The 27,971-nt window shown below is 40.3% G+C and overlaps 1 protein-coding gene across 1 annotated transcript; it reads right to left on the bottom strand.

The window, feature by feature from the left end:
• Nucleotides 1–358: 358 nt before the first annotated feature.
• On the bottom strand, nucleotides 359–26,675 carry ndnf (neuron-derived neurotrophic factor). The gene is made up of 4 exons (XM_059988509.1): nucleotides 26,369–26,675; nucleotides 12,554–12,748; nucleotides 5,644–5,768; nucleotides 359–2,249 (listed from the first exon to the last, which is right to left on the bottom strand). The coding sequence occupies exons 1-4, from the start codon at nucleotides 26,386–26,388 to the stop codon at nucleotides 847–849; spliced, it is 1,743 nt and encodes a 580-aa protein (XP_059844492.1). The 5' UTR covers nucleotides 26,389–26,675; the 3' UTR covers nucleotides 359–846.
• Between the last annotated feature and the right edge of the window lie 1,296 nt (nucleotides 26,676–27,971).

The raw sequence follows: 27,971 nt of genomic DNA, 5'->3' as shown, positions 1-27,971 counted from the left end.
TGAATCTATTAGTGTACATTCTCAAAAAATGCTGGAGGAACTCAGCAAGCCAGGTTGCTTCTGTGGAAAAGAGTAACCAGTTGACGCTTCAGGCAAGATACTTGGATTTCCTGCATCTGCAGATTTTCTCTTGATAGTGTATATTCTCTATGTTATTACATTATCAAAATTGGCTTGCTAAATTGTTACTTCATAAGTAAAAGGAAACAATGACTTAAGTTTAAGTACTACAATAAAATCAAAAACATAGCACGCAGAAGTATTTGACAAGATCATTGAATCCTGTGTGAGAGAAAAGGGATAATCCTTTCATACACACCTGAGAAACACAACAAGAGCATTGCCAAATAGATAGTTAGAATTGTATTTTAATGGAGATGATTCATAAAGTTTACAATCATAAAAACATAGACATTTAAGACTGAACTTTATCCTTATAAAATAATTTACAGATCCCTATGTCCTATATTGCATGTACGATTAACAGGGCAGCTAGGTTAAGCGGCTTGGGATGATGAAATAAGTTAAAATGCAATTCATGCAGTGTCGGTGACAAAAAGCTGACAGTACTTGAGTGTTATCCTGCCATTGAGGATTACTTATATCAATGCCAGGTGTGACAAGGGATTTGCAGTTATGTAATTGCAAAAGCCAGATGCTGTCTAAGTGCATCAGTCTTAGTCTCTTCAAATAATTACTGAATTATGTAAACATAAATATACAAGTTGATATCTTTCTAAATTACAAATACAGGTTGCAACATCTCAGCTGTTTAAGTAGTCAGTCTGTATATTTTCATCTAATAATGTTCATAGTTCAATAATATTGAGTCTGTACACAGAGACACTAACAAGATCTTCTTGTTTTGACCAGTTTGCTCTGATACTTGACAGAGTGTCCTCCATGTCCTATGACATAAACATCCAGAAGATACGATCTGCCTGGCTGTAGCCCTCTGATTGTCTCTGTAGTCACTGCTTTTTGTAGGATGTGACTATGGAAGTATTTGCAGACCACTTTCTCAGATTTCTTTCGTGTGTCTGGTCCAATACATTGGTTCTGCTCTCTTTTCTTCTGCTCTTCACTGTAGTTATTCTCCACAAGCCTCTTATAAACACAAAACTTGTTTCGTTCCTGTGTGCCCAGCCATGCCACAGTGACTGAGGAACATGTGCGGAGCTTGTCGAAGACTTTTATTCGTGTGTCTTCTGGTACAGAAGGAAAGGGTTGCTTGTTTGGCCTGTTGGTGGCCAAGATCTTCAGCAATGAAGCACCTGTCTTGCTTCCTTTCAGCCTGATAAGGTACTTGGCTTTTGGTTTTCCTCTTAGCTGGAAGTGACGTACACCTTCCATATTCTGTGAGAGCATAAGTTTCCCATCTCTCCTGACCTGGATTTGGATTCCATCCAGACACGAGTGAACATACAGCATCACCTTCTGGTGAGAAGAGACTGGAGCAAACCTTAAGAACTTAACACCTTTTCGTTTAATAAATACATCAGTCACTTTTCCATCCTTCAGTTCCATTGTCTTCTGCTTAGCCTCTTCCTTAGTTTTTGCAAAAGTCCCCACATAGGCAGTGCTCATATTTGAGTTGGTGTTGACTGCAAAAATGTCAAAGTAGTACTGTGTGTCTGGTTTCAGGTCTGACACAGTGAAAATGCTTTTGTTGCCAATGCAGACCTGCTGCAGATCTACACCTGGTGCTCCAGCCATATGTCGTGATAAGCGTGTATTAACTGGTTTGGCCGTCTTTCGTTCTCTGCTGGGGCCATTGTCTGAAGGAAAGCCAAAATAGGCAAAATCAAAAGGACTGAAGTCTAATCCAGGCTTGGGTGCTGCCATGAAGGTATCATCAGCATTTAGTTTTGCTTCCACTGCACAAAGACTTTTGAAGTTGTGCTCCTTATTGATGATCACACAGTACTGGATGGGTTGCCTCAATTGTGAGATGGTGGGACTAGGTTTCCAGGCCAAAGTGACAGTTGTACGTCCAAAGGAGGTCACATCCACACGTGGGTCATAGGGGAGCTCAGGATAAGGCTGATCTGAATCAGGTGTGGTAGAGGCATAAACTTTGAAATTTGTATCTTTTTCTGTTGAAATCAGTTCCAAGCGGTACAAACCGGAGGGTGAATTAGATGCTCGGTATGATTCAACATCATTGCCTTTGTAAGAGTACAAATTGGTGCCAAGCTCTTTCAGTGCTTGTTGTTTCTGCTTCTGCTGCTCCAGTGGTTCTGGCTCTCCTGAAATGACAAACACTGAATTAGTTTAAAACTGCCAGGAACACTTGTCCATCATGCTGTATATGCAGGAACAACAGTGCGACTCATTAATCTCACCGGTTATTTATCTCAGCATAGATTGTACGAATGTCCTGTCAAAAGACAATCTGTGCAAACAGCACTCACAATACACTAACAGTAATGTAATGGCTACAAAGGACTCTGCAATTTTCTGAACATCTGCAAACAAATGCGTAACACCCTGGGAACGGTTTCACTGCTGACGTAATGGTCTTTCTGCAGAAGCAGAGTTTTGGTTATGGTGCTTCGGAATCTGAGCCGTCCAATGACGGGAGGGTGTTTTCGTGCCGTGTGCCTGACCCCAGGATGATCTGGATCTTTTGTTTGGCGGGAGATGAAGGGAGAAGACTCTGGAGGGAAGAGATTGTAGGACTTGATCCAGAGCAGAGCCATGGTCCGACAAAGGCCGGTGAGATCGAAGGAGCATTGGCGAAGAGGAAACCGTGAGCTCCAACTTGTGGGCATTAGACTGTTTCATTAAAATGAGCCCTTTTCTTTTTTTTGCTTTTTCTTCACTAGCCATGTAGTCAAAGTAAGAATGATAAAGTCTGTGTTGTTTAATTGTATGCAGTGTACTGTCTGTAATTTCGTGGTACTGATTTGTAACAGGGGAACAAATCACGCTGCATCCACACAGACGGGGGGGTTTCAGAGTGGACTCACATCTCAATCTCACCCGTTTGGTGGGGCCAGAGATAGTCTTCCCCAGACTTACACAGCTGATAGAACCTGAGGGTTACAAATATACTAAATTGTTTTCTTCTTTTCTTATTTAAGGGATCCCTTGAATGGCAATAGGATAAAAATCTACTCCCTTTAGACCAGGTGTTTCGAACCTGGGGTCCTTGGACCCTTTGCTTAATGGCATTGGTCCAAGGCATAAAAAAGGTTGGGAATGCCTGCTTTAGACAGAACCTGGAAGCAAAATCCCTCCGATATCTGCATTGTGAGTCAGTGTGTTTGTCCTTTAGATATATTGACATCAGGCCTCTTGCCACAGTGCTGAGTTCATACCCAGTTTTTTACCATCATTTTAATAGAATTACCAATGGCACTGAAAAGTGCAGGAAAATGTTTTTATTTGATTTAATTAATATTAAGTGTTTAATTAATTTATATGAGATAAATGTGTTTTGAAATATATTATTTTATCTTTTAAATAATACCTGATCATTTAAATCTGTTTTATCTTTTTAAATGCCTGTGCTTATTAATGATCAGAAGCATTTATAAAATGTTAAAAGAGACCTTTCAACCACATACTGCAAGATATCAAAAGTAGATCAAGGCAATCTGGAAATGATGCCTCAAGTGCACTGCCCAAAGACAAATCAATTCTTACATCCACCTCCACCTGGAGCTTGGTTAGACCATCCAGACTGCTGAAGCTCAAGACATCTGCAAAGAGCATACAGGGGCATGTGTGAATGAGAGCCAGGTTGAGTGCAATCCAGCTCAACAAAGTGGCTCAGATTGAAAAGATTCAGGTAAATAAAGCTATGTTACGGGTTCAGAAATCTAATATTCCTCCACATTACCAACAAATTTTTCTGGGAATTTCACTCTTGCACCTTGCAGCCATTATTAGATAAATGCTAAATTTCCACCAGCTAGAAAACTATCACTGACTTATGGGTGACGGAAAAAAGGTACTCAGTGTAAAGGAGGGAACACGAAAAAGTTCCAGAAAATGTTGAGTCTTCTTCTCCCCAAAGCCACAACATGTGGTGCAGTCAACCACCCCCTCAGCATGGAATTTATGGACCAATCTCCCAAAATCTGAGTTTCTGGCTATTGCCCAAAAACTTGTGTCTATTGTGAGCAACACCCATCACTATCCCTTCCAAATTCCAAACACATTTTGTCAAAAAACAATTCTTTTGAACTCCTAAACTTTAGAATACATTGCTGTTAGGTGTTTTATTAAGGTTTAATGTAAATTGCAAAGATGAAACAAAAGGAAATTAGCATCTTCAGCTATTTGTAAGATTTCTTAGGAAGGCTTGATATTGTACAAGTTCCTTTGGTAATGTTCATAACACTGCAAAAATATTTGTTGCTGCATTTTACATTCTGCAGTTAAGATATATTTAATATAGAGATACAGCAAAATAATTGGAGGTGTTACAACAGCTCTCCCCTTATTGAAGGGAGGCAAGGGAGGCAAAATACATACAGTATGAGGAGCTATTGTAAAACTCTTCTGCAGGCATTTCATGATAAAAGTGTAATAGTTCTGAATTTAAGTCATGCTCTATTCATGTTGCAGTTGAAAATAAATGAGAAAAAATAGCTTCCCCCTAACATAAATGGAATTACATCACCCTATCCCTAATCTGCAGAGAGAATTCCTATTTCTGTTCCTTCTACTTGCCTATGCTTAAAATGGATTCAATTTACTATTAGAGCTGTAGTTTGTGGGTTGTTAGTTCAAACTCACTTCAACCCCAATTTGCACTCAAAGTTTGTTGGAGGTACACATTTCAATTCACAACCATTTATGTCTGATCTCTTCCAAAAATATTGAGGTTGCAAAATTGGAAGTTCAACTGCCTGCAGGCAAACTCAACTTTGGAGCTGTTTGAAGTTCCTGTGGCTTGAGCAGCCTTTTGATCTGTCAGCAAGTTCGAGACATTTACATTCAAACAGAAGTCGATTTCTGAACTTCCTTTGTGAATTTCTCCTCAACATGTTCTAGCGAGCATATGTAGTTAGAAACCCAATTATCTATTTCAACTAATGCATAGAAGCTCCTTGAATGCTTTTATATCACTTCTATTTGATTAAGCATTAGTTATCACAAAAACAATATATACCTAACATGTTCCTTGAAACAGAATAAACACAAGAGTTCTGCAGATGCTGGAAATCTTGTGGAAAGTGCACAAAATGCTGGAAGAACTCAGCAATTCAGGCAGCATCAATGGAGGGGTTAAATGGTCGATAGTTTAGGCTGAAACCCGTAATCAGCACAGAAACAGAGTGCTTGTTCCTGCCTTTACACAGAGGAACTTCTTCTAAATTTGCTTTGAATTCAAATGAAACATACCATTTGGAATATTCCAAATTGGAAATACATATTGTCCATTCTGATCCCAAAATGAAATGCTGATAACTGAAAAATTCAGAAGACTGACTTTTAACCAGAATAGATATAACATAATAATCCACCTTGACTCTATTCATGTACAGACTGAAACTCCTGATTTGATTCAAGGATATATTACTTAGAACTCCATTCACCTCAATTAAACTATATAGCAATTTTAAGGGATGTTGATCATTAATTAACCATGTTGAGGAATTACACCTTGTTTTCTCATTATATTCTTACCAGAACCTTCTCCACTCGACTCCTCAGGAAGTTCTTGAAGAGTTAGTTTCCATTCTAAGGGGGCATCACATGGTGTGATGGTAATTGACAAGGGTGTATTGTCTTCCTCAACCACAAAGTAGTATCTACAAGTAGAAAGTGATAGCTATTAATGTTAATTATTTATTTACGTCTTAAAATATTTAGAAGGTAGATTTTACTAATAGGTACTATTTTTGACTGAAATGGATATGGTAACAAGGCTAACAGTTTATGGTAAATAGAAAAAAGAACATTTAGTATATAATTGTATTCCGCCGTAACAACTTTCTACTGTAAGAATCTGCAGTGAGCAGAATATTCTAATAGGGACATAATATCCTTCAGCATTTCTGCTTGCTCTGCTACTCCCACTGGCTTTAACAAAATGCTTTCTGAAGATTGCAGAGCGTATAAAGCAGGTCAAAAGTTGTAGTTTTGGCATTTATATATATATTTCGATAATGTGGTGGATTTCTATGTCAAACACTAGACAGCTTTGCCGTATCTGAAGTAAGCTGTAAGCTGTACTTTTCAATACTGCTACTGCAATGATAACTAGATTGTTCATCACAAATGGATGGCTTGTGTGTTATTAATTTATATACCATTTATTGAGATACATCACAGAATAGACACTTCAGGCTCTACAAGTTGCATCACCCTGCAACAAGGTTTTTAATCCTAGCCTAATCATGGGACAGGTTACAATGACCATTTAACCTACCATCTTGGGACTATGGGAGGAAACCCACGTGTTACAGGGATACAGTACAAACTCCTTACAGGCAGCGGGGAGAACGGTAAAGCATTATGCTAACCACTACACTACCGTGCTGCCCCCATTACCTGTAGAGCTCTTATGCCCTTTTCTAATGGAAAAGTGTAAACACTTCCTCTCAAAGTCCAACCTTACATCCCTGTCATGAGAGGTAGAAACAGGCAAGGCTGACCCAACAGGCCAATCCCCTGTACTGTGGATACTATAGATTATAGAAACATTGATGAACTCCAACCATACCATCGAGATGGAAGGTCATCAATGGCCTTCAATAGCACAGACAGGACAATGGAATTAAATGTAAACATTAACATAAATGGAATAAATGTACAGCGTGTTAAGCACAAAAAGAGGAAATGCTGAAAATACTCCACATGTAAGGCAGCATCTGCAAAAGAGAAAAACAGATAAAAATTTCAGGTCATTGACCTTCGCCAGAATGATAAATATGAGAACATAAATGTTTTTTAAATTGTTGAGTTAAAGAAAGTTAATTGAATGGAGAAAACAAAGAGACTGCTGGTGATAGATTGGAGATTCAATATTGCCTCATCAAGACATTCCTTTTGAAGATTTAGGCAACTGGAAATAGAAATAAATCAAAAGAATATGTTGGAAATATATAATGCAGAACATGGAAACAGTTGGAAATCTGAAATACTTCGAAATGCCTGAAATACCCATTAGATCAGGCAGCAACTGTGAAGAAAGAAAAGCTAAATTAATAACTGTACATTAGAACAGGTCAACTCTGACACAAGCAGGAAAGCTGGTTATCTGAAATTAATAAATTTAACATTAACTTCTGAGAGCTACAAAGTACCTAGTTTTTCAGTGATATTCAAATATAATTATAAATAATATTTATAAACAGCAATATGTAAATAGTTATGGTTATAGTTTACATTACTGTCATGAAAATGGGTGGTGTGCTTTGATTCTGTGTTCAGCACTTTAGTCACATTCAACTTTGTGATTAATTTTTGAAGATTTCTGCGGGATGTTAACCTACGTGTTTGAGATAAAGTAAGCATTACATCTGTGAAGTGTGGTTAATAACTGAACAAGACAGTAGAAGGAAATACTATTTATGGCATAAAATTTGAAAATTAATCCTGTCTTGATTGAGTCATAAAAAATGAAAATAAGAATTACAGATTTTGTAAATCAGAAATGTAATCTGGTCTCAGTATAACTTTCTCTAACTTTAGGGAACTCTTTCTCGTAACTGAGCATTTCTGCTCTAAGTCATACATCCTAGACTTTGATTCATTTTTCCACTCTGCATTGGTACACAGCAAATTGCAGCCCAGCTAATAGCATAATCAGTTTCTAACTGCCCATTAACCTATTTAACCTGGCTTCACCTGATAAAGTCATATTCCCTTCTTCCTATCCATCCCCAGCCACCTTCTCTTCTATTTTCCAGAGTCACAGTCATAGAACACTTCAGCACAGAAACAGGCCCTTTTCCCCAACTTGTCTATGCCAAACTATTATTCAGCCTAGTCCCATCAACCCAGACCATAGCCCTCCATAACCCCTGCCCATGCATGAATGGATCCAAATTTCTCTTAAGTGTTGAAATTGAACCCACATCCACTACTTCTGCTGGCAGCTCATTCCACACCCTCACCACCCTCTTGAGTGAAGAAGCTCCCCCTCATGTTCCCCTTAGACATTAATCCATGACTTCCAGTTCTGGTCTCACCCAATCTCAGTAGAAAAACCCTGCTTGCATTTATCCTGTCTGTACCCCTCATAATCTTGTATACCTCTATTAAATCTTCCCTCATTCTCCTATGCTCTAAGGAATAAGGTCCTAGCCTATTCAATCTTTCTCTATAACTCAAGTCTTCAAGTATCGGCGACATCCTTGTAAATTTTCCTTTCACTCTTTCCTCCCTAATACCACTCCCCCCAATATGATGTCAAAAATTATGGTTTAATTACTTCTCCAGCCTGCATAGATTCATGTTCTATATGTCATTCTATTATTAAAAAGATCCTCATGGTGGTGAAACTCATCCTTCTTCTCAGGTAGTCATGCAGGAAATATTCTACCATGTACACTCCAAATTAGGCACTGCATACAATACTCCAAATTAGGCCTCATCAATGTCTTATAAAACTTCAACTTCCCAATTCTTGTACTCCGTACTTTTATTTATGAAGGCCATTGTGCCGAATGCTCTCTTTACACATCTATCTACCTGTGAACACAACTTTCATAGAATTATGGATCTGTATTTCCCTAACCTCTCTGGTTCTACCACAATGTATAGTTCCCAACTGGTCACTGCATAGGTCTACCGTGCTTTGTCCTCCCAAAGTGTAACTCATCACACTTATCAGTATTAAATTCCAACTGCCATTTTTGAGCCCAATTTTCCAGCTGGCCCAGACACCAGTACACAACACCTCCAGTCATGTTGTTACCTGCAAATTTGTTGATCTAGTTTACCTACAATGTCATCTATCAATGATCTGCATGATAAACAACAACGAACCCACCACCGATCCCTGTGGCATACCACTATTCACAGCACTCCAATCAAAAATGCAACCATCAATTATCACTCTCTAGCTTCTCCCCTGAAGCTAACATCTAATTCCACTTGCTACCTCATCCTGAATGCCAAGCATCTCAACCTTCTTGACTAAATTAACGTTCCGCACTTTGTCAAACCCTGATGGTATTGTGTTTGCTGACCGTCAAGTTCTAAACTCAAATGAAAACTTAAAGCCCTATCGATATAGATAGCTATAGTACCCTCACTAAAGAGAAGTTACAGTATAACTACTCAATTTTCAAAGACTAGTTTACTTCCCCGTTTATCCTTCATGGTGAGTTTAGCTGCTGGTGTGCACTATTTCAGCAGTGGATCTTCTCTCCCTAGCAAGGAGAAGATACTTCCAGCTAACAAAGTAATTTTAACAAAGTTCATTTTTTCCAGTGATACATGTTTAAATCCAGGCAACATTCTTAAAACAAATATATCTTATAAAACATTTCCAAATTACAAACCATTTCTAAAACACAAAGGATTTCCAAGACACCGGTTCAATTTCTATAAGCTTAAAAGACATACCAACAAGTTCCTCACAGAAATCAAAGGTAGAGGAGTGGATTTTTATTCGCCCCATTTTTTCTTGATGTTTCTGAGCCAATCTAAAAAGCCTGGATTGCTCTCTACATTTATACATTTCCTTTGTCACTTGCTGACTTCACATACATGATTTTTTTTAGATACCTTTTCACAAAAGTGGACTAAAAGCTTCCAGGGATGGAGTTCCCAGATGCCCACAAATAATGCTGGGAATGCTGACAAATCTTCCAACTATCAAAACAGCAGCTATTTGATATGCTAAGTGATAATAACAATCTGGTCTGCAAACTTCCTTGAATTAAATAACTCAGCGAGTATTGCAAACACGAGGAAATCTGCAGATGCTGGAAATTCAAGCAACACACACAAAATGCTGGTGGAACACAGCAGGCCAGGCAGCATCTATAAGGAGAAGCACTGTTGACGTTTTGGACCGAGGCCCTTCGTCAGCTAGTTTGAAACAAGCCCAATTAGATAACCATTGTCTTTTACTGCACCTCTTGAGCAATAAGCCATGAGTTTTTGGGCCAACAAACTGTCCTTTTAACCTCAAACTGATTATTTACAATAACAACTGAAGACTGGCTCCTGTTTACATCAAGAAACTGAACAAAGAATATTGGTTGGAAGTTTAAATTAAAAACAGTGTTTTGATCTCTAGAAGTTCACAACAGTTATGTTTAGAAAGCAAAGCTTGGCAAAAATGATAAGACTTCCTGCCCCTGAATAGTGAATAACCATCTCAAAAAGCCTAGCTAAAGTCCATGTAGACAGTATCCACTGCCTTTCCTTCATCAACTTTCCGGATAATCTCCTTAAATAATATTACTATCCTTCAAACCACTAGCTCCTCACCTAAGGTCATTTTAAATACTTCCGTCTGAGTCCCTGCAATTTCTACACTAGCTTCCCACAAGATTTGTGGGAAATCTTTATCAGTCCCTGAAGATTTGTCCATGCTAATTTCCTTCAAGTCAACAAGCACCTCCTCTTCTGTAATCTGTATACAGCTCATGACTGTTTTGCATCAATTTCTACAGACTCCGTGTCTGTTACCAGAGTAGCACAGATGCAAGATAATACATTCATAATAATAATAAATAATGCAAATAATACATTGTATTATTTCTCTTTCCTAGCTTTGACAAAAGCCTTTGACCTGAAATGTTAATTCTGCTCCTCTTCCTGACCAACAGAAGTCAGCAGGTAAGGATGGGACAGGTCACCTCGGATACTCGAATTACCAACACCGGCACCCCCCAGGGGTGCGTCCTCTCTCCACTGCTGTTCTCCCTCTGCACCAATGACTGCACCTCCTCCAACCCCTATGTGAAGCTTTTGAAGTTTGCAGACGACACCACTGTCATCGGACTCATCCAGAACAGTGATGAGTCTGCATATCGACAGCAGGTGGACCAACTGGTGCTCTAGTGCAGTCGGAACAATCTGCAGCTGAACACGCTCAAGACAAAGGAGATGATAGTGGATTTCAGGAGACATCCTCAGCAGCCCTGTGTCCACCGTGGAGAACTTTGGGTTCCTGGGAACCACCATCTCTCAGGATCTGAAGTGGGAGCAGAACATCAGCTCCATCCTGAAGAAGGCCCAGCAGCGGATGTACTTCCCGCGGCTCTTGAGGAAATATGGTCTGCCTCAGGAATTGCTGCTGCAGTTCTACACTGCAGTCATTGAGTCTGTCCTGTGCACCTCCATCACTGTGTGGTTTAGAGCCGCCACCAAGCGGGATAGAACCAGACTACAGCGCACAGTGAAGACTGCCGAGTGCATCATTGGAGCCTCCCTGCCTTCTATTGTGGACCTGTACTCTTCCAGGTTGAAGAAGAGGGCAGGGAACATCATAAAGGACTCCTCCCATCCTGCGCACGGACTGTTTGAACTGCTTCCGTCTGGTAGGTGCTTCAGATCCCTCCAGACTAAGACTAATAGGCACTGGAGAAGTTTTTTCCCTACTGCGGTCACTTTGCTGAACAGTTAACTGCCGGTTAACTGTTGGCTAACTATTACTTGGATTGCACTACCTGTATGTATAATCTATATTTTCATTTATATTTATCATTATTATTGTTATGAGCAGAGAGACAACATCTGCCGGAAGTAAATTCCTTGTATGTGCACAGGTACTTGGCGATTAAAGTCTGATTCTGATTCTGATTCTGATTTCATAGATGCTGTCTGACCCGCTGACTATTTCTGGCATTTTCTGTTCCCAATTCAATTTTTCAAATGTGATTTAAGGTTATTTCTAAGGTTGGGTGAAAATAGTCAATTGCAACTCTGGAACAGTGGTTGTTGATTATTAATAGTCAGGATTGTAATAGTGCAGAGTTAACTTCAAAAGTTCTTGACTAGTTGAATCTTGCTTCTTGACAATTTTAGTTCAATGATGAAGTACCGAGGTTCCTTCAAACAATAATTTCAAAGATCAACTTGTGCCTCTGAATGCATAAGTTCTAAAGTTACTAACAGATTCATGATAGCCTATCTGTTTGTATTCCATATGAATTCATGAGGAAGGGAGCAAACTTATCTAGATTCCACAGCCCCAATCCTGGAGATGCTGAGATGGATCAGACCTGGTAAGTACAAGGCTACCAGGGTCCTGTGCAGCAAGGCTTATCAGAAGATGTCACTTCAAGAAATCTGAGCTATTATGATGCAGTCATGGTAATATCGGAAGCTTTTTCATTAGAAATTAGCTGATAAGGAACTATTTCTGAGTATTTTTCTCATTATGGTGGCTAGCTGGAAATGAAAGTTATGAATTTGGGATCTTGTTGTACATCGCAATATGATATTGGTGGTACCTATTTATAAATGGAAGTACACTGTCCAAAGGGTAATATTATCAAATAGATAAAGCTGTTTGCAGTTTGCAAGGCTGGCCAGGTTGTGAGTTCTTGGTCTTTACAGGATTTCAATTATGTGTTGTGTTGATGTTGAATTACTCTCATTCCTATCCCTAAATCATGAAATAAATTACCTTTTAGGTGCATCCCTGAAGAGATAACTGCTGATCTCAGCTCCGTCTGGGATGATGGAAGAATCATGGAAAAGAGACTTGTCTCGAAGCTGCATCTGGAAGAGCTCTTCATCTCTGGTGGGTAGCTTCTGTGTCCTGGAGTCTGTTGCAAACAGTAGCAGTGATGTCACTGCCCAGGATATGATTAACATTTTCCTAAACCAAGAACAGGACAATTATCAGGGAGATATTAACATTTTTTAACAAACACACACAACATATGGTCAAATTCTGATGAACTTAAGAGGTATTGCTATTTCCAGGATATGAATTAAGTTGTTCATTTCAAAAAAAGACTAGCCTTATTTTATTTGTGATTATTCCATACAGAAGTAAGATACTGCTACTTCAGAGCTGCAAATGATTTAATAAGGTGATGTCACAAGATATTGTTACCTTAGAATAAGCACAATTTCCACACAAATCTTCATCCCCTCCTTCTTCACCCCCATCATACATTTTTGTTTTGGACCAAAGATATATAGAGTTTTCCTGCTGAAATTGTCTATGTATCAGATTCTGATAGGATGAACAATGTGAAGTTAGATCATTCAAAATATTGATTGTCTCCTTTAATAATTATAAAAGATAGATTTCACCTCTATCAATTATCCATAAATAAATTTAGAAGTTTTTGAATCTTAAATTGTTTTAAATATTAGCTTCCCCAATAGGTCAGTTGGAAAATCTATCTCCCATCCAAAATTAAAATATTTGGATAAGAACATTTTCCAAAATGTAGCAGGAAGGTTTCCCAGTGTTAACTTAGACATGCTGCAAGAAGGAGCAGCAAAATGACTGATCCCTGTTACACAGGGGCATGAAAATTGGATTCAGCTCTATTGTACCTCCAATCAGAAAAATTACCAAGACTCAAAGTTCAAACACCTATCTGAAAAAAAAAGAATGTTTATTGATGAAGTACCGGGGGTATTTAATGCCCTTGAAACACTGCTGTGAGTCAAATTTGGAATGTCGAAAACTAGTGACAAAATTGTTATCGCTATAAAGATGACTAAAAGTTCTTTGTTGCTTAAACCATCCTCCTACCCTCATTATATCTATTCAAACTATTTAGTTACCTTTTTTACAAATGTTCAATAATAATTTATATTGTACATGCTCCATTCTATTTATTACAAAATACAAATAAGACGAAGAGGATGTTTTTAGACAGGATAGGGTAAGTGGAATATTAAATTTTACTGAAATGACAGACAGGCTAATAAGGCTTAATTGTAGATGGCAGATTTCGTTGCCCTTATGCATGCAGTGAATACTCAGGGTGTACAAAGCGAGATAAGCTATTAATTGAAGGATCAGTTTTCATTTCTCCTCAAATGAAAATATTTTTCACATTATGTCAGGACCTCTAATGATGGATGCTTCAAAAAGGTGGCATCTGTCAGTAAGGTCCCCACCCTCCCCACCGCCACCCAGGTTATGTCCTGCTTCCATTTCTATCATCAGAAAGGAGGTACAGAAGCCTGAAGGCACAAACTCAATGATTCAGGAACAGCTTCTTTCTCTCTGCTATCTGATTTCTGAATGGACATTAAACCCATGAACTCTACCTCACTACTTTATTTAATATATATTATATATATTCAATGTAATCCACAGCATTGCTTTCTTTATGATTATGTATTGTAACATACTGCTGCCACAAATTTCATGACTTATGCATGTGTTATTAAATTATTAAATCTGATTCCAATCCTGTCCTCCAAAATGTAATAAAACCAGCTTAAAAATAAGGAATTCACAGGCACAGTAGTAAATTGGTGTTTTTCAATTCTCAGCAAAGCTTGCACCCAGGAAAACAAAGTTGAAAAACTAAACCTGTGACCAATGTAACAGAAACTGGAAACTGCACCAATTCCTCCCTCACCATCCTCACCAGTACCCACCACCTGATGTCAAAATCTATGGCTTGATTCATGTCCATGTGTCATTTTATCATCAAAAAGATCCTCACAATGCTGAGGATCTCCTCTCAGGTGGCCACTGTTAGTACATATAGCAAATATTCTGTCACAAACAACAAATAAAAACTGTCAAAAACCCAGCCTGCAAGCTGGACTTTTCAGAAGGTGCTCTCTGCAGGGTCTCCAGACCAGTGGCAAAAGGCTAGAAAGTTAACACACTGTGCTTGCAATGAGGTGTTACAACTTCTATCACAGGTTACAATTAAAAGCAATGACTAAAGGGAATATATTAATGAAGTAACTAAAATACTGAAATATTTTATTTATTTCATGTTTTTCACATTTCACATGATATAGGAGGCTACTCAGCCCATCAAGTCAATGCCAGATCTCACTAATTTCATCGGTTCCATTTTCCCACTTATATCTCTGGAACCTACTCTCTTCTACACTGCACATAGGGTGATTCTCAGTAATTAATTAACCTACCAACCAGTACTTTCTGGCATGTGGAAAGAAACCAGTAAAGTCCAGGAAATTCATTTGAAAAAAATATAAGCTGAAATGATTACAGCCAATGTGAATGAATATACTGATTCTTTTGCAGATAAATAGACTGTCTTGGAATTTCATCCTAGGACACAGCCTGGAAGTTGGTCACAAAAATGTGCCCATTTTCACACCCTATCTATCATAATTACATTTAAATTTTCTGTCAAATCCTTGAAATATATGTGAACCTAATACAGGTCATAAATTATCAAAACAATCTAGGCCTAAGGAACATTTTAAACTCGCAACACATCTTTTTTAATGTAAATTTAAGTTTCAGTTAATTTATACATGCATAGTTTTAAAGTAGAATAAGAAAGTTTCTAGTTTGTTTAAAAGTTGTGTATGGTGTGGTCATTAAAGTAGATTGAAAGACAGAAAATAGAGAATGAGAAATTGGAGCAAAATTAGGCCACTCAGGCCTGAGTCTGCTCCACCATTCCATCATGGCTGATTTATTAACCCTCTCAACCCCATTCTTCTGCCTTTGACACACAACAAATCAAAATGCTATCAACCTCTGCTTGAAATATACCCAATGACCTGACCTCCACAGACATCTGTGGCAATGAATTCCACAATTTCATCACCCTCTGGCTGAAGAATAATTTTGGCTAAAATGCAATACCTCAGTAAAAATAATTATGTTAGTCATCAAAGTAGAAGTTCAAGATTTCAAACAATAAACATAACTTGTTTTCTGTTGTGTCTGAAAATCAAACTGAATTTCCAGGGGGCTCAGTTTAAGTTAAAATACAGGAAATTCATATAAATAATTCTGAAATTTGGTTTGTAGTTAATGTGGGAATAGAGGTGTCTGGGAGGGGAAGAATTGACAGAAGATCATAAAATATAACCGACAATTTAGCACATGGCTCAAAATTTTGTTTTGCCCCCAAATTAATATGATTCATACAGGAGAGTAAAATCCTTATTTCTTCTCCCTAATCTCAATGCATTTTATACTTACATTAGGTTCAAGAGGGTAGTTAGGGAAAGGATAGGTCCATTCAAGGGCAAAGGAGAAAACTTACGTATGGAACCACAGAAAGTGAGTATTTACAAAAGAGGATTTGGGTGATAGTGAGAATACAGAGGGGTATTTTGAGATTCTAAGGCATGGTGATATGAAGGAGGGTGTGGTTTTGGGCATCTTGGAAAGCAGTTTCAGTGTTTCAGTGGGTTCTGTCCTATGTAATGAGGGAAGCAAGGAATGAAATTGCTGCTGTCTTCATGGATATCTTTGTATCCCCCCCTAGCCACTGGAGACTGGAAAATAGCCAATGGTCTTCCTTTAAGAGGGACAATGGTAGGGAAATGATTAGAGAAGATTCTTAAGGACAAGGTTTACTTGCATTAAAAAACATGAACTTATATCCTTGCAATAACCTGCAGAGGAGGATTGATTAAGGTTTTTGAGGAAGTTATGAAGAGAGTGGGATAGTGGATGTTGTCAACATGGATTTGAGTAAAGAATCTGAGCACGGGAGAGACGGCCAGCAGGAGAGAAGCCTCCTGAGGGCATCATTGTTTTTGCTCGGAACATTATAGCACAGGAACACAGCCTGCAAGCCCATCATGTCTACACCAACCAGTGTGCCAATCCCACTAATCTCATGTGCATGAACATCCCTTGATCTCCTATCGGTTCATGTGCCTCTTAATATTACTCAAGCATCAGCGTCTACCACCTACCCCGGCAGCTACCCATCTCTGTGTTAAAACTTGCCCCACACATCTCCCGTACACTTGCCCCCTTTCATCTAAACCACATAGTCCACCCCCCCAGTACTTGACTCTTTCAACTTCGGAAAAAGACTCCGACTATGGACCTCTCAAGATATTATATACTTCTTTTAGCTCATCTCTCATTCCCTGGCGCTCCAGTCCGGAGTCATCCAGCCTCTCTCTATCGCTAATGCATTCTAATCCCGGCAACATCCTGATAAATCTCTTCCGCACTGTCTGCAAAGCCTCCACATCATTCTCGTCGGGAGGATACCAAAAGCATACAAATCACTCCAGAAGTCTATAAGTTCCAACCTAACTCATTCCGCCAAACGATGAAGAAACCTTCTTTGCCACCTTTATTTCTCGTGTTGTCACTTTCAGAGAGCTACGGACTTGCACCTGAAGATCCCCATGTCTATCAATGCTAGTGACCTGGCGAGATAGTCCCACCCGTGGAGGGTGAATCGTCCCGCACCCGCTGTCTGGCAGGTAGGCGGGTGTCGTGTTGGGAACGGGTTATCTTCGATCCCGAGTGACTGCTGAAGAAAATTAAATAATGAATTAGGTAGCAGTTTTTTTCAGATTCTGCATAATAAGGCCTCCTCAGTCACAATGTTGTTTTGTGAATATTGCAGAGTCCCGTTCCCTCGCAAACTGATTCCCCCGTGTCCTGTGTCCCGGGAAACAGACTGCTGGTGAAGACGCACAGGGGTCCATCCCGGCGATCATCGAGAGGCGGCCCATCTTCAGAGGTCCACGAGAGAGGGCCGCTGGCACGGGGAGTGAATTGGGCCAAGTGCTGGGACCGCGGCTCTCCTGACCCAACTGTGAAAGGGTGTGAAGCAGCCCCACCCACACCGCCAGTTCCTCAGTTCTTGCTGAATAATGGCAACTGACGGCTGAGGGAAGGACAGGGGCCGGTTCTCAACAGGAGCCGTATTAGAACCAGTTAAAATTGCTGTTAACGGATGCAGTTTAAACTTCCTCCTTCCATTGAACGAATACGTCTCGCGAATTCTCCAACGTATTGACGTTAATACATTTTCGATATTACTTTTACGCAAGTTTGTTAACCTTTACCACAATTCAATCGATGCGTTCTGAATTCATCTGCAACTCAGTTAGGATCTTAGTAATTGGACCGTACACGCGCAAGCAACAACTTACTTTGATGCCTTCGATGCTGGAAAATCTTGCAAGTCACTTCATATGAGCGCAATAAAACAACATTCGAGCGGAAGAGTTATTCACAATCATTTCTGGGCGCGCATCAGTACCTGAATATCGAGATTCTAAGAACGGGTTAAATAGGAACGGTGATAGTGAAGGTAAAGCTCAGATGGTTTCATGACCTAACATTAAAATCTAGACTTCTATTGTTAATGCTCAAAGGAAGTTGCTGTTACGCCAAACTTGAACACCAACCTAAAGTACATCTATCTCGACTGATCAATTGGATCGCTGGAGGAAATCCTCTTTCACACGATTAAACTTAAAGCATTGTCTCTTCAGCCCGCTTTCGGAAAGACACCGGAAAGAAGTCATGCAACCATCAGTCCTGAGGACATTTCAGCGCCCCTGCCTTGTTTGCTGATAAACCACTTTACTTCATAAAAACTGAAACCTCATTCCTACGTGATCCCAAAGTCTGTATCGTTTGTCGTAATCAATTAAAAGTAGACAATTCGCTGTATGAGCTGGCCAATGCCCGGGACACGTGGTAGTTCCGGTGGCTGAGTTTCCATCCTGACGCCTCATGAATATGATCTCGTTCAAAACTGCGTGTAGGCCTCCGTTGGTCTCGATAGACCATGGATTTGCACCTTGGAAAGTTTCCAGGTTTATATATATATTTGAAAGACCGACAGTTGCCCAAGCTGCAAGATTCCCCTCTCCATGCCACTGGTGTTGTCCAAGGGAAGGGCATTAGGACCCATGCAGCTTGGCACCGGTGTCGTGGTTAAGTGCCTATTCAAAACTATTATTGGTGTAACATTCCACCACACCAGATCCCATTCAGCTATAACCTGGCTCGCATATACTGGCTCATGATCCAACAATGTTTTGACGTGAACATGATCTTTGCGCCTTTCACCCCCCCCCCCCCACCACATCCGTAACCCTTGAACATCACCGCAGCGCCCTCTGACCCCCGGGATCTTCCACTTCTTCCCTCTTACACAACCTCACTTTCAATCACTTCACCCTGGGTGCTATACGAACACTTAAGATTCTCTCCCGGATCCTTTTTACTTACTTAGTCTCACTTTCAGGGTCTCTTTCCTATTATTCACCCCTCTTAACACCCACGAATACGATTGTATCAGGTTATGTTTCAAAATGCTAGTAACGGTCCTTGAACAACATCCGTTGCAGAAGACACATGAATGTAAATTTGATCTGGAAGTTCACAATCAGGCATAATGACACAGACTGACACACTTACACTGTAGGAAATACTTGTATGGCGCAACTGTCTGTGTTCTTATGACAAATTACAAGAAGCCAGGCCGGCAGCGGCCTGGGCTCATTACGTGGTGATGGCCATGCGACTGGGGAAGGAGAACGGCGTTCGCAGATGAAGGATGCAATCTCAACATTACTGCGACCTTTAGGAAAACCAAGCTAATGGGTCAGCACCTTGGTTGGCATTGGACTCAAATTGCCAGCTGGAATTATACTCTGGCAATGTCATCCATCACGCTCTGCAAATATCTCTCCATCTCCCTATGTCGTTTCTTATGATTGCCTGTCACTTCTCTCTCGAGGAATGACAGGTAATGGAAGGTATTCCCGGTACCCGGTGGCAATTGTCCAACAAACACTTTGTTATTTGGTGCAGGATTTAGACGCCTGGCCTCCTTGTGAACTCTGTGGACATATTTTTGACAGCTCTTCGCGGTAATGGTTTCCATTATCGGGGTTTATTAAAAGCAATGAGGCCGCTGCTGGAACCTATACACACTGCTTTTCATTGATCTCGTTAAACCCGTCACACCGCACATCTGCTCCCTTTTCAGGCTGATTGAAATGGCACACATGATTTCAAGAGCTATGTGATTATTTACTTTTAATCACCGAACGTACCTTTCAATCACGTTAGATTTAAATATTTATCATTTTGGTAGCGGAGTGTGAATATTATGATTTAAGTTGAAATTGATAGACAGGAGTCTTTTTTTCTCTCGCAGCCGATATGATTATAGTTGGCAGGTGGGAAGGCTGCTCATTTTGTAAGATGCGCTTCGGGGAGCTTTGTTATTGGGACTATGAGCTGAAAGTGAAAAGTTGTGGCTTGGCGAGGCAGATATTGGGTTACAGCAGTCCCGCATCCGATCTTGTGCCTCTCCTCACACCACTGCCCGCATGATCACCACTCCAGGACGCGATCCTCTCTCCGAGTGGCCTTGGAGTGACAGTTCTCGTCTCAGGACGTGTAAGAGCCACCACTTCCGGTGAGCATTAACGTGTGGGTCCGCAAAAGGCTTAACTCCCACAATTTCCTTTGCCCCAGCTTCCCCTCCCACCTAACACGCAATGCCCTACACTCTTCCTCCATCCAAGCCATCTCCCCCCACCACCACCATTATCCTCACCATTCCTCCCTCACTATGCTTCAAGCACCTTGTGCTATAACCATCAGCCCATTACAACCCCTAGTCACAGAATAAACGTCCCCAAGCCTTGAGGTCGCATTTCGCATGAATGCAGCCCAGTCGAATCTGAAAATGTTTGACTAAAGCACGGGAGGTTGTTTAAAGCTCGGAATTTGGAACCAATAAAACGCATTGTGGTTGGGAGTGAAAAGGTTTGGAAGAACGGACAGAAAATTACACGACAGAGCAATTCGAAATTTAACTTTGTTCTGCCCTTTTTATATGCCACAATAGCTAAATAAGTTTAAAAAATATCAGGAATCCGAGAGGCTTTCAGAGGGTTCCCGTTTCGAATTCTCTTCCCATCATACACATGATAAAGTTTGCCTTCAGACCCTCTGTGTTGTGGTTTTACGATGGTGGAAGAGAAGCTCTTCGGACTCTCTTAGTTTTCTGATAATCACGTCCCTAGCGTAATCTCAGATTATAATCAGGTCTCCATTGAAACGAATTGTTCTGGCCTTGGGGAAGATGTTGGTCCCGATGTTCCGTTGTTTTGACGCAGATCATACTCGTGTCTTTCCGCGACTCCTTGTCAAAGAATGCTTGATATCATTTTATCAAGTTGAAGACACTTCATAAATGTTTGGAAAGCACTGCAGCTGCCAATGAACATGGCTGAATACAGAAACATGTTGTCAGCTTCAAGCGCTAAAACAACCATTAAATCTTCGTTTGTTCTCGACTAGCAGGGAGGGCCTGTGCGAATATCATTCGATATGAGGTTGCTGACTGCGCTGATAGCCTGGTTAGTATGAGTGTCAGGACAAAGACCACATTAAAATGGGACCATGGTATAGAAAGAGGGGTTCAGCCTCTGGCTGAACAGTGAACATTTCAGCTATACCTACCACCAGATTTATTTTTCACACCTGTGATTTAAAATGCAATTTAAATTATTATTCAGCAGGCCATTTTACTGTTAGACTGCTCAAAAGTTAAGGGACAGATTCAGAATGGCACAAGAAACAAGGGGGGAATTAAACCTGGAAATAGGGTCAGAACATTAAGCTGATGGAAAGAAATTAATGAGAATGAATTTACAGGGAAAAAGATGTAGAAAGATGGGGCAAGTGTGAAAGAGAGGGCTTGAAGAAGGACATCAAACAGATGAGACAAGACTAGAGGTATAAGCAGATGACCATGGAAATACTAATTGCTCACCTGACAAGAAAACTAACCAACTGAACAAAGTGGTGCAAAAAGCTGAATGGCTGTTCTGAGCAATCAAGTATGTTGATAAGTTCTTGTTTTCAATGCTATTGTTATTTATAACCCCCCTCCACCCTGCACCAACTCTGGTGCTAGGGTTAACATGGAATTCCAGTTACCACAGAGGCTGCCTAAACCAAATAAGGAGAAAATGCCAGACATCCCAATATTGAAATAAGGATAGGTTGCTCATATTTGTAACTTAAGTTTAAAAAAAACTCTAATTAAACCAAAGAAATGCATGTACTTGGGATCAAGTGGTTTCTCTCCTGGAATCTTAAAGGTCAGTGTATATGTGGAAAATATGAATGAGGCAAACAAATTCTACACTGATTTTCTTAATGTCTGATATTAGGAAACCACTTAAGTCTCCAAATGAAGCACAGAAGACCTTTAAATTTCTTAGCTGATTAGAGAAAGTCAACCTCTACTTACAAGAAGTAGGTGATGTCTGACAAACCTGATCTAATTCTTTTTTATATATATATATGTAGTGGCTGGGAAAGTCTATCTTTTAAAAAAAAACTTTGAACTTGCAAAAATATTTGATAAACTCCTTTATAAGTGCCTGTTAAGGTAGGTGAAAATCATGATGTTCAAAGAATAATGATGACTTGCAGTAAGGAATGTAGCTATATGGCAAAAAGCCAAAAGGAATAATTGGCAGGTACTGCCAAATGGCAGAATTTTAATGAGTGGTATCCAACAAAGGTCACTTTGGAGTCTCAATTACACACTAGATTTATTAATGGTTTAGATGTTGGGACAGAAGATCACCTATTTAAGACCAGTATAAAATTTAGTTGCATTTAAGACAACAACAATACAGACATCAACAAATTAAACGTATGGGATTTTTTAAAGAAGGGTTATTAATTTAGATAGATATGCACCTAAAAATGACAAATCAAATTCCACACAAATGGTGAAAAGCTGGAATTGCAATGTCAGAGCAGACCTGTGGTCCACACAGAAAGGGCATCAGATTCATGCAGAAAATGATCAAAATCTGAATTTCAAATGTTAACATAATTGTCTATTATTAATAATTAGAGGGAGACTTTAAATGAAGCCTTCAAGGATGGATTTGGTAGATAAAAGAAATGATCCACCTGTTGTTTGAGAAATACAGATTGATAAGTAGTGATGGGAGAGGGGGGTTTATGGAGAGGAGGGTAACTGGACCCAGCAGTGGAGATGAAGCTAAGCACAGGGGATGGTGGATACATTGCCTACACAGTTACATGCCAAATATTATAGAAATGTGGCATTCTACAGTGTAAGTCATAATTATAGGTTAATTAATTGCTAATAAAGGCAGGGCATTAAAGAAAATGGAACATATTCAAGTACATGGAGTTAGTTCGTAAACCAGCCAAAATTCCATTAAAGTGCTAAATGGGCTACTTTGTTTCAATGATAGGTCTGACAGGTTAAACACCTGTTTCATTACAAGCATACAAAGTGAAGGGTACGGGGATTTAGAAGACATTCCTCGGCAGATATACAGTAGATTTCCTCCATGGTTCCTTAAGAGTTTATTGTTTTATCCAGGGTATGCCCAAAACGCTACGTTGTAAAATTAGCAGATTTAATAACATGTTTAACATTAATTGAAGTTATGCAATAAATTTAAACCGAAGTGTACAGGGCTTGAAACCCGATCTTGATAGAATTCCCACTAAATTTAACCGACTTTATGAAATATTCATTAAAATGTGTAAAATATAGCTATTCACGCCTGCCTTTCAGAGGCGTTATTAAAATGCAAAACACTTCTTCTCGGAAACGGTTAGCGGTGACATTGATATGTTTACTCATATTAAAAGACAAATACTACATACAATGAAAATTAGCCGGATTCGAAAACATCTTGAATCTTTTATTTATGGCATCAAGTTCAAAGTTAATGTAAATGGACTTGTGCTCTAATAAACTACCGAGTAGATGGTAGTTCGCATGTCATCATATTTCCGTCACAAGGACAGCGAAGAAGGAAACACTAATGATGTGGACTGTTGGGGAATCATCCCCACAGCCTGATACACTGCACGCTGCGCAGAAGGAGACTGGGATTTTGTTTTGATTTATGCTGCGGTCAACCCGCACATTGGATTAAAGAGAAGCAGAGATCGGATTACACTGCAAGATGCCCATTATTTCCTTACTCATGTCTGTTTGAAAGTTAGCCGCAACGAGTTGATTAAAGTGACGAACTCTGATCTGCAAAAGAAGGAATCGCTACTTATCTTGATTATAATACATAGAAAATGTGTGTGTGTGTACAACCGACCCTTTGTCCTTTCCTATCCAGTCGTGTTAATCAGGGTCTACATGCCAATTACACATTGAAAGAAGGTCGTGGTTGCATATATTTCTAAAGGGTTTCCATGCAATGTCCAATCCAACCCCTTCCTTTCAGGATGACCCCAGATTGCAGGCTGTGCACACTCTGGAATTTCACTGCTCTCTTTTGCAAGTAATTAACAACTGCTGTGAGCTTTTGTGAATTGATGCATCTAATTTTGATATTATTATATTTGTGGTATTTTGAACTCGAGATATTGTAGAGTTCTACTGCTTTCAAAACAAACTCCGCCTTCAACACAACTTGGTCAAGGCACCCTGGCGTGGAGAAGCAGACACAACAAAGACATTCTGTTACAGTACTGTTTGTATGTTTTTTAACGGGCCTTGCAGGAGAATCAGTTTCCAGCGGGGGTTAATGGGGAATTTGAATCCTCGTAAATAGTATTTATTAATGAGTTCCAGATCAGCGATATGCACTGACAGGATATCGCCAGCTCGTGGCAGCTTTAGCAACAATCTTATATCACAGTATTATTTCCATTGGACCAAGTATTTCACAAACTGACGCGGCTCGTTGCCTTTTCGGTAGATTATTAATCACCGTTAGTTTTCTGAAAGTTGAAGCGGTGAATATCTGCAGTCTTTACAGCGGTGCTACTAAAGGGTTAAATGATCACCGAACTGATACCCATCTGCATTAGAGGATATTGAACAAAAAAAAGGTGGCGCTTGCGCCCACAGTTGATTCCAACATTTATCTTAGTCCACAAGTACGAACGTTAAGGCGAAAGCTGAGCAGAAGAGTCAAGCTAAAGAACCAGGCATGAACCGACCTGTTCAAGCTGTCGTAAGAAAAGCAAGATCATACGGGACAAAAGATGAAAGGAGCAGTAGAAAGCGGCGCTCTGCCGCGGCGGAGCCTGGTTGTTTCTGACCCGCTCCTGTACGAACTGAGCTCAGATACGAAAAGCTTGCTGACCGCTCTCTGTCGGGGCGGGGCACACAGAACAATTTAGGCCATAGCTTCTGACCAAAAGTTTAATCAAGCCTGTACTTTACTGGACCTTAACTAAATCGACCTCGGCGCCGCAGCGCACTGCCTTTTCTCTCTCCAAGTAGGGTGTCGATCACCCATCCCGGATCTCAGTCGCGGAAGGCGAGTGGTGGAGGAACTGGGTTTAAACCCTGTAATCACTGGTGCTGGCGGCTCGCAGTTGATCTGTCTCTTTTCGCGTTTTGACGCCAGCACAAGTTTGATTTTTTGAAATTGAAGGGTACCTTTTGTTGACATGTTGATGAAAAAGAGGGGTTGGTTAGCTTGGCGGGCGCTTAGTGTGATCAGGATCAATTAGCACGGCTGCTGTTTTACTGCAAAACAAGTTTCAATCAGCCGTGGATGCGAAATTATCAAACAGCAACAATTTCACATTCAATGATGTTTGTCTACCGCCAAATGCCATTTCATCGTGAAGCTCCGTTCGTTATGACACTCAGCTGGCGACTGAACCGAAACCAATAATGAACGAAATCGTGTCGATGCTTCACGAAGTTTAACGCCAGGAATGTTATTTTTTCTCTCCCCGATATTCAAAATAAAACGCAAGGCTCCACATTTCCGGTACATTTGGTAGCAGAGAAAGTTTCCAAAAGTACCAGGATACAAGTCTACCTGACTGGTCCAGAGGATGGAAGCCAAACTTTCAGAAGCAACCACTCGCAGTCAGAAGCTCGCCTGCTGGAAGCCTGTTTGTGGGAAACAACTTTCCCGACAACAGGGAAACTTACACAAAAAAACGCGTGCTGAAAATCAAGAACAAAAAAGCAGCATTGCTGGAAAGCGCTTTAAGGCTGGTTCTTTTACCACAGATGCTGCCTGACCTGCCGAGTGTTTCCGATATTTTCTGGTTTTATTTCCCAGTATCATTTCTGATTGTTTATGGGAACGTGACATCAACGAAAGGCAACAAACCCCCTTATACCCTCCAAATGCAAATCAAAACACTTCATCCCTTGCACATTAGCGAAACAATTTTTTTAAAATTTTAAAAATTCCTCCAACCCACGTCTTCCCGTAATCAAGTGAAAGCGAACTAAATCCGCTGGACCAAAATTGGTTGCTTTAACCATTTATAAGTGCTAAGCCGCGTTCGTAGATACGCGAATAGGTGAGCGAAGGACGAATATCATTATGTTTTTGTCATTTATATATAACAAGTGTATTGCACTGTCTGGATTAAATACAGTAATATTCAGCATAAGCCAAAATACTTTTTAAAGCAAAATATGACACACAGCGTCTGATACAACACAGGTCTCAAGAAAATTCCAGTTAATTTTATTTTGCCGTGAGATTCTTTTGAGGGTGGGAAAGAAATAGTATTTCTTACCTTGAGGTAATTATTTGCATTGCAAACTTCCAACTCTGTTAGTCCAGTTTATTTTTCTTCGCTTAAGATCCCACGTTTATTTTGAGAGGGAGTAAGGGGAGAAGAATGCTAAATAAATGCGGACAGAACTTGGATGGCTGCCAGTGAAGCTACCCCTGTATCTGAAATGTGGCTCTCTTCTAAATTCCGCAAAGCCGAGTCTGCAAGGAACATGTGTCGGATTGCATAGAGGCAATGTGTGAGCATCAGTATCTGGCTCGCTCTTTCGGTCTCACTTTCCACAGAGCAGAGGGAAGACTGAACAGAAGTTGCGCTCAAACTCCACTCACTCTGTCCCGTTCTTGGCTTCTACCAATCCACACGTCGTTATCCAACTGACCAATCACAGGCCAGCAGAGTTACCTTCGCCAATTGCCAAAGACAAAGAATGCGGAGGGAAAAGCCAATCAAAGACAGAGAGCGCGCCATTTTAACCAATAACAGAGTGACTGTCTTCCCTTTATGAATGAAAGCTGGAGCGGCGGCAGCGTTCGGACCGACCAGCCCGAGTCCCGGCTTAGAGCAAGAACTAGCATATAAACACCATATTTCAAATCATTAGCACCATTTACCAAGAACCATTTTGCACGAAATTTGCAAATATATCATTTGTTCGCGAGTCCACCGTTTTATTGCGTAACTATTAAATTCTACGTTATCTTTTCTTCGGTCTTGACTGATAATGTCTGTTGAGTTGAGCGAAGTTTTTGGAGGCGATGAATTCGCTCGAATCTCCATCCAAAACCATAGCTACATTCTGGGATGGCTGGTCAGCATAGTGATGGATTTTTGAGATTTCTGTTTGCTTGAAATCTGCACACCGTGGTTTCGATCTGCGTGCAGTGCTGGGCGGTCTATTTAATGCAGCGCACGGGGAGACTGACTCAGTGTGACACTGGCACCAATGATGTGTTTTTATTGTCACACCGCGACTTCCATGGTTGCAAGGTTTCAGATACAAGGCGGTTTCCAATGGACACAAATTGCAGTTAATCGCACCCTGCTCCTCCACGGCCAAAATGCCCTATTCCATTAACGCCGCAGACACACGCAGCCAGGAGGGTGAAAGACTGGGCAGATCAGAACAACGAGGGCAGCAGAGGGGAATAAGAACAGTGAAATAGCTGAAGAGTGATGCAGACACAAAACGATATAGCACAGCAATTTAACTTGCGCGCGCGTACACACATGCAAGTAATTACGTGTTAACTTGTTTATGACTGGCATCTGTCACTTTTTAATAAAAATGTCTCCTTCCTCTCTCGATAATTCCATTTTTACAGCGGTGAAAATGCACGGATTGCAAACTCTTAATACCTGTAAATTGTAATCGCATTAAATAGAGCGACATCTATTTACAAACAGGATTTGTGCACAGCAGCAACGAAAAATGCAACTGGAACCCCTAGCACCTCCAGGTCGTCTGGAGTAATGAATGTTAACGTCACACGGCTGATGTATCGGGATAGACGAATTAATTCTTGATCTGCAGTGTTGCCCTCAGAAAGCCAGCTCATTTCATCTCCTCTGAATCCAGACGTTGATGGACCTGTTCGATATTTCC

This window comes from Hypanus sabinus, chromosome 14, assembly GCF_030144855.1.
Source record: "Hypanus sabinus isolate sHypSab1 chromosome 14, sHypSab1.hap1, whole genome shotgun sequence".
NCBI lineage: Eukaryota > Metazoa > Chordata > Chondrichthyes > Myliobatiformes > Dasyatidae > Hypanus > Hypanus sabinus.
Note: the sequence above shows the minus strand (reverse complement) of the source record. Positions and strands in the feature narration are given on the sequence as shown.

Coding starts and splice junctions, on each gene's coding strand:
- ndnf (XM_059988509.1), bottom strand. CDS start 26,388: ATGCAAATAATTACCTCAAG. Junction 5,769..12,553: donor TTCAGGGATGCACCTAAAAG/GTAATTTATTTC, acceptor TTCTACTTGTAG/ATACTACTTTGTGGTTGAGG. Junction 2,250..5,643: donor GTCGAGTGGAGAAGGTTCTG/GTAAGAATATAA, acceptor TTGTCATTTCAG/GAGAGCCAGAACCACTGGAG.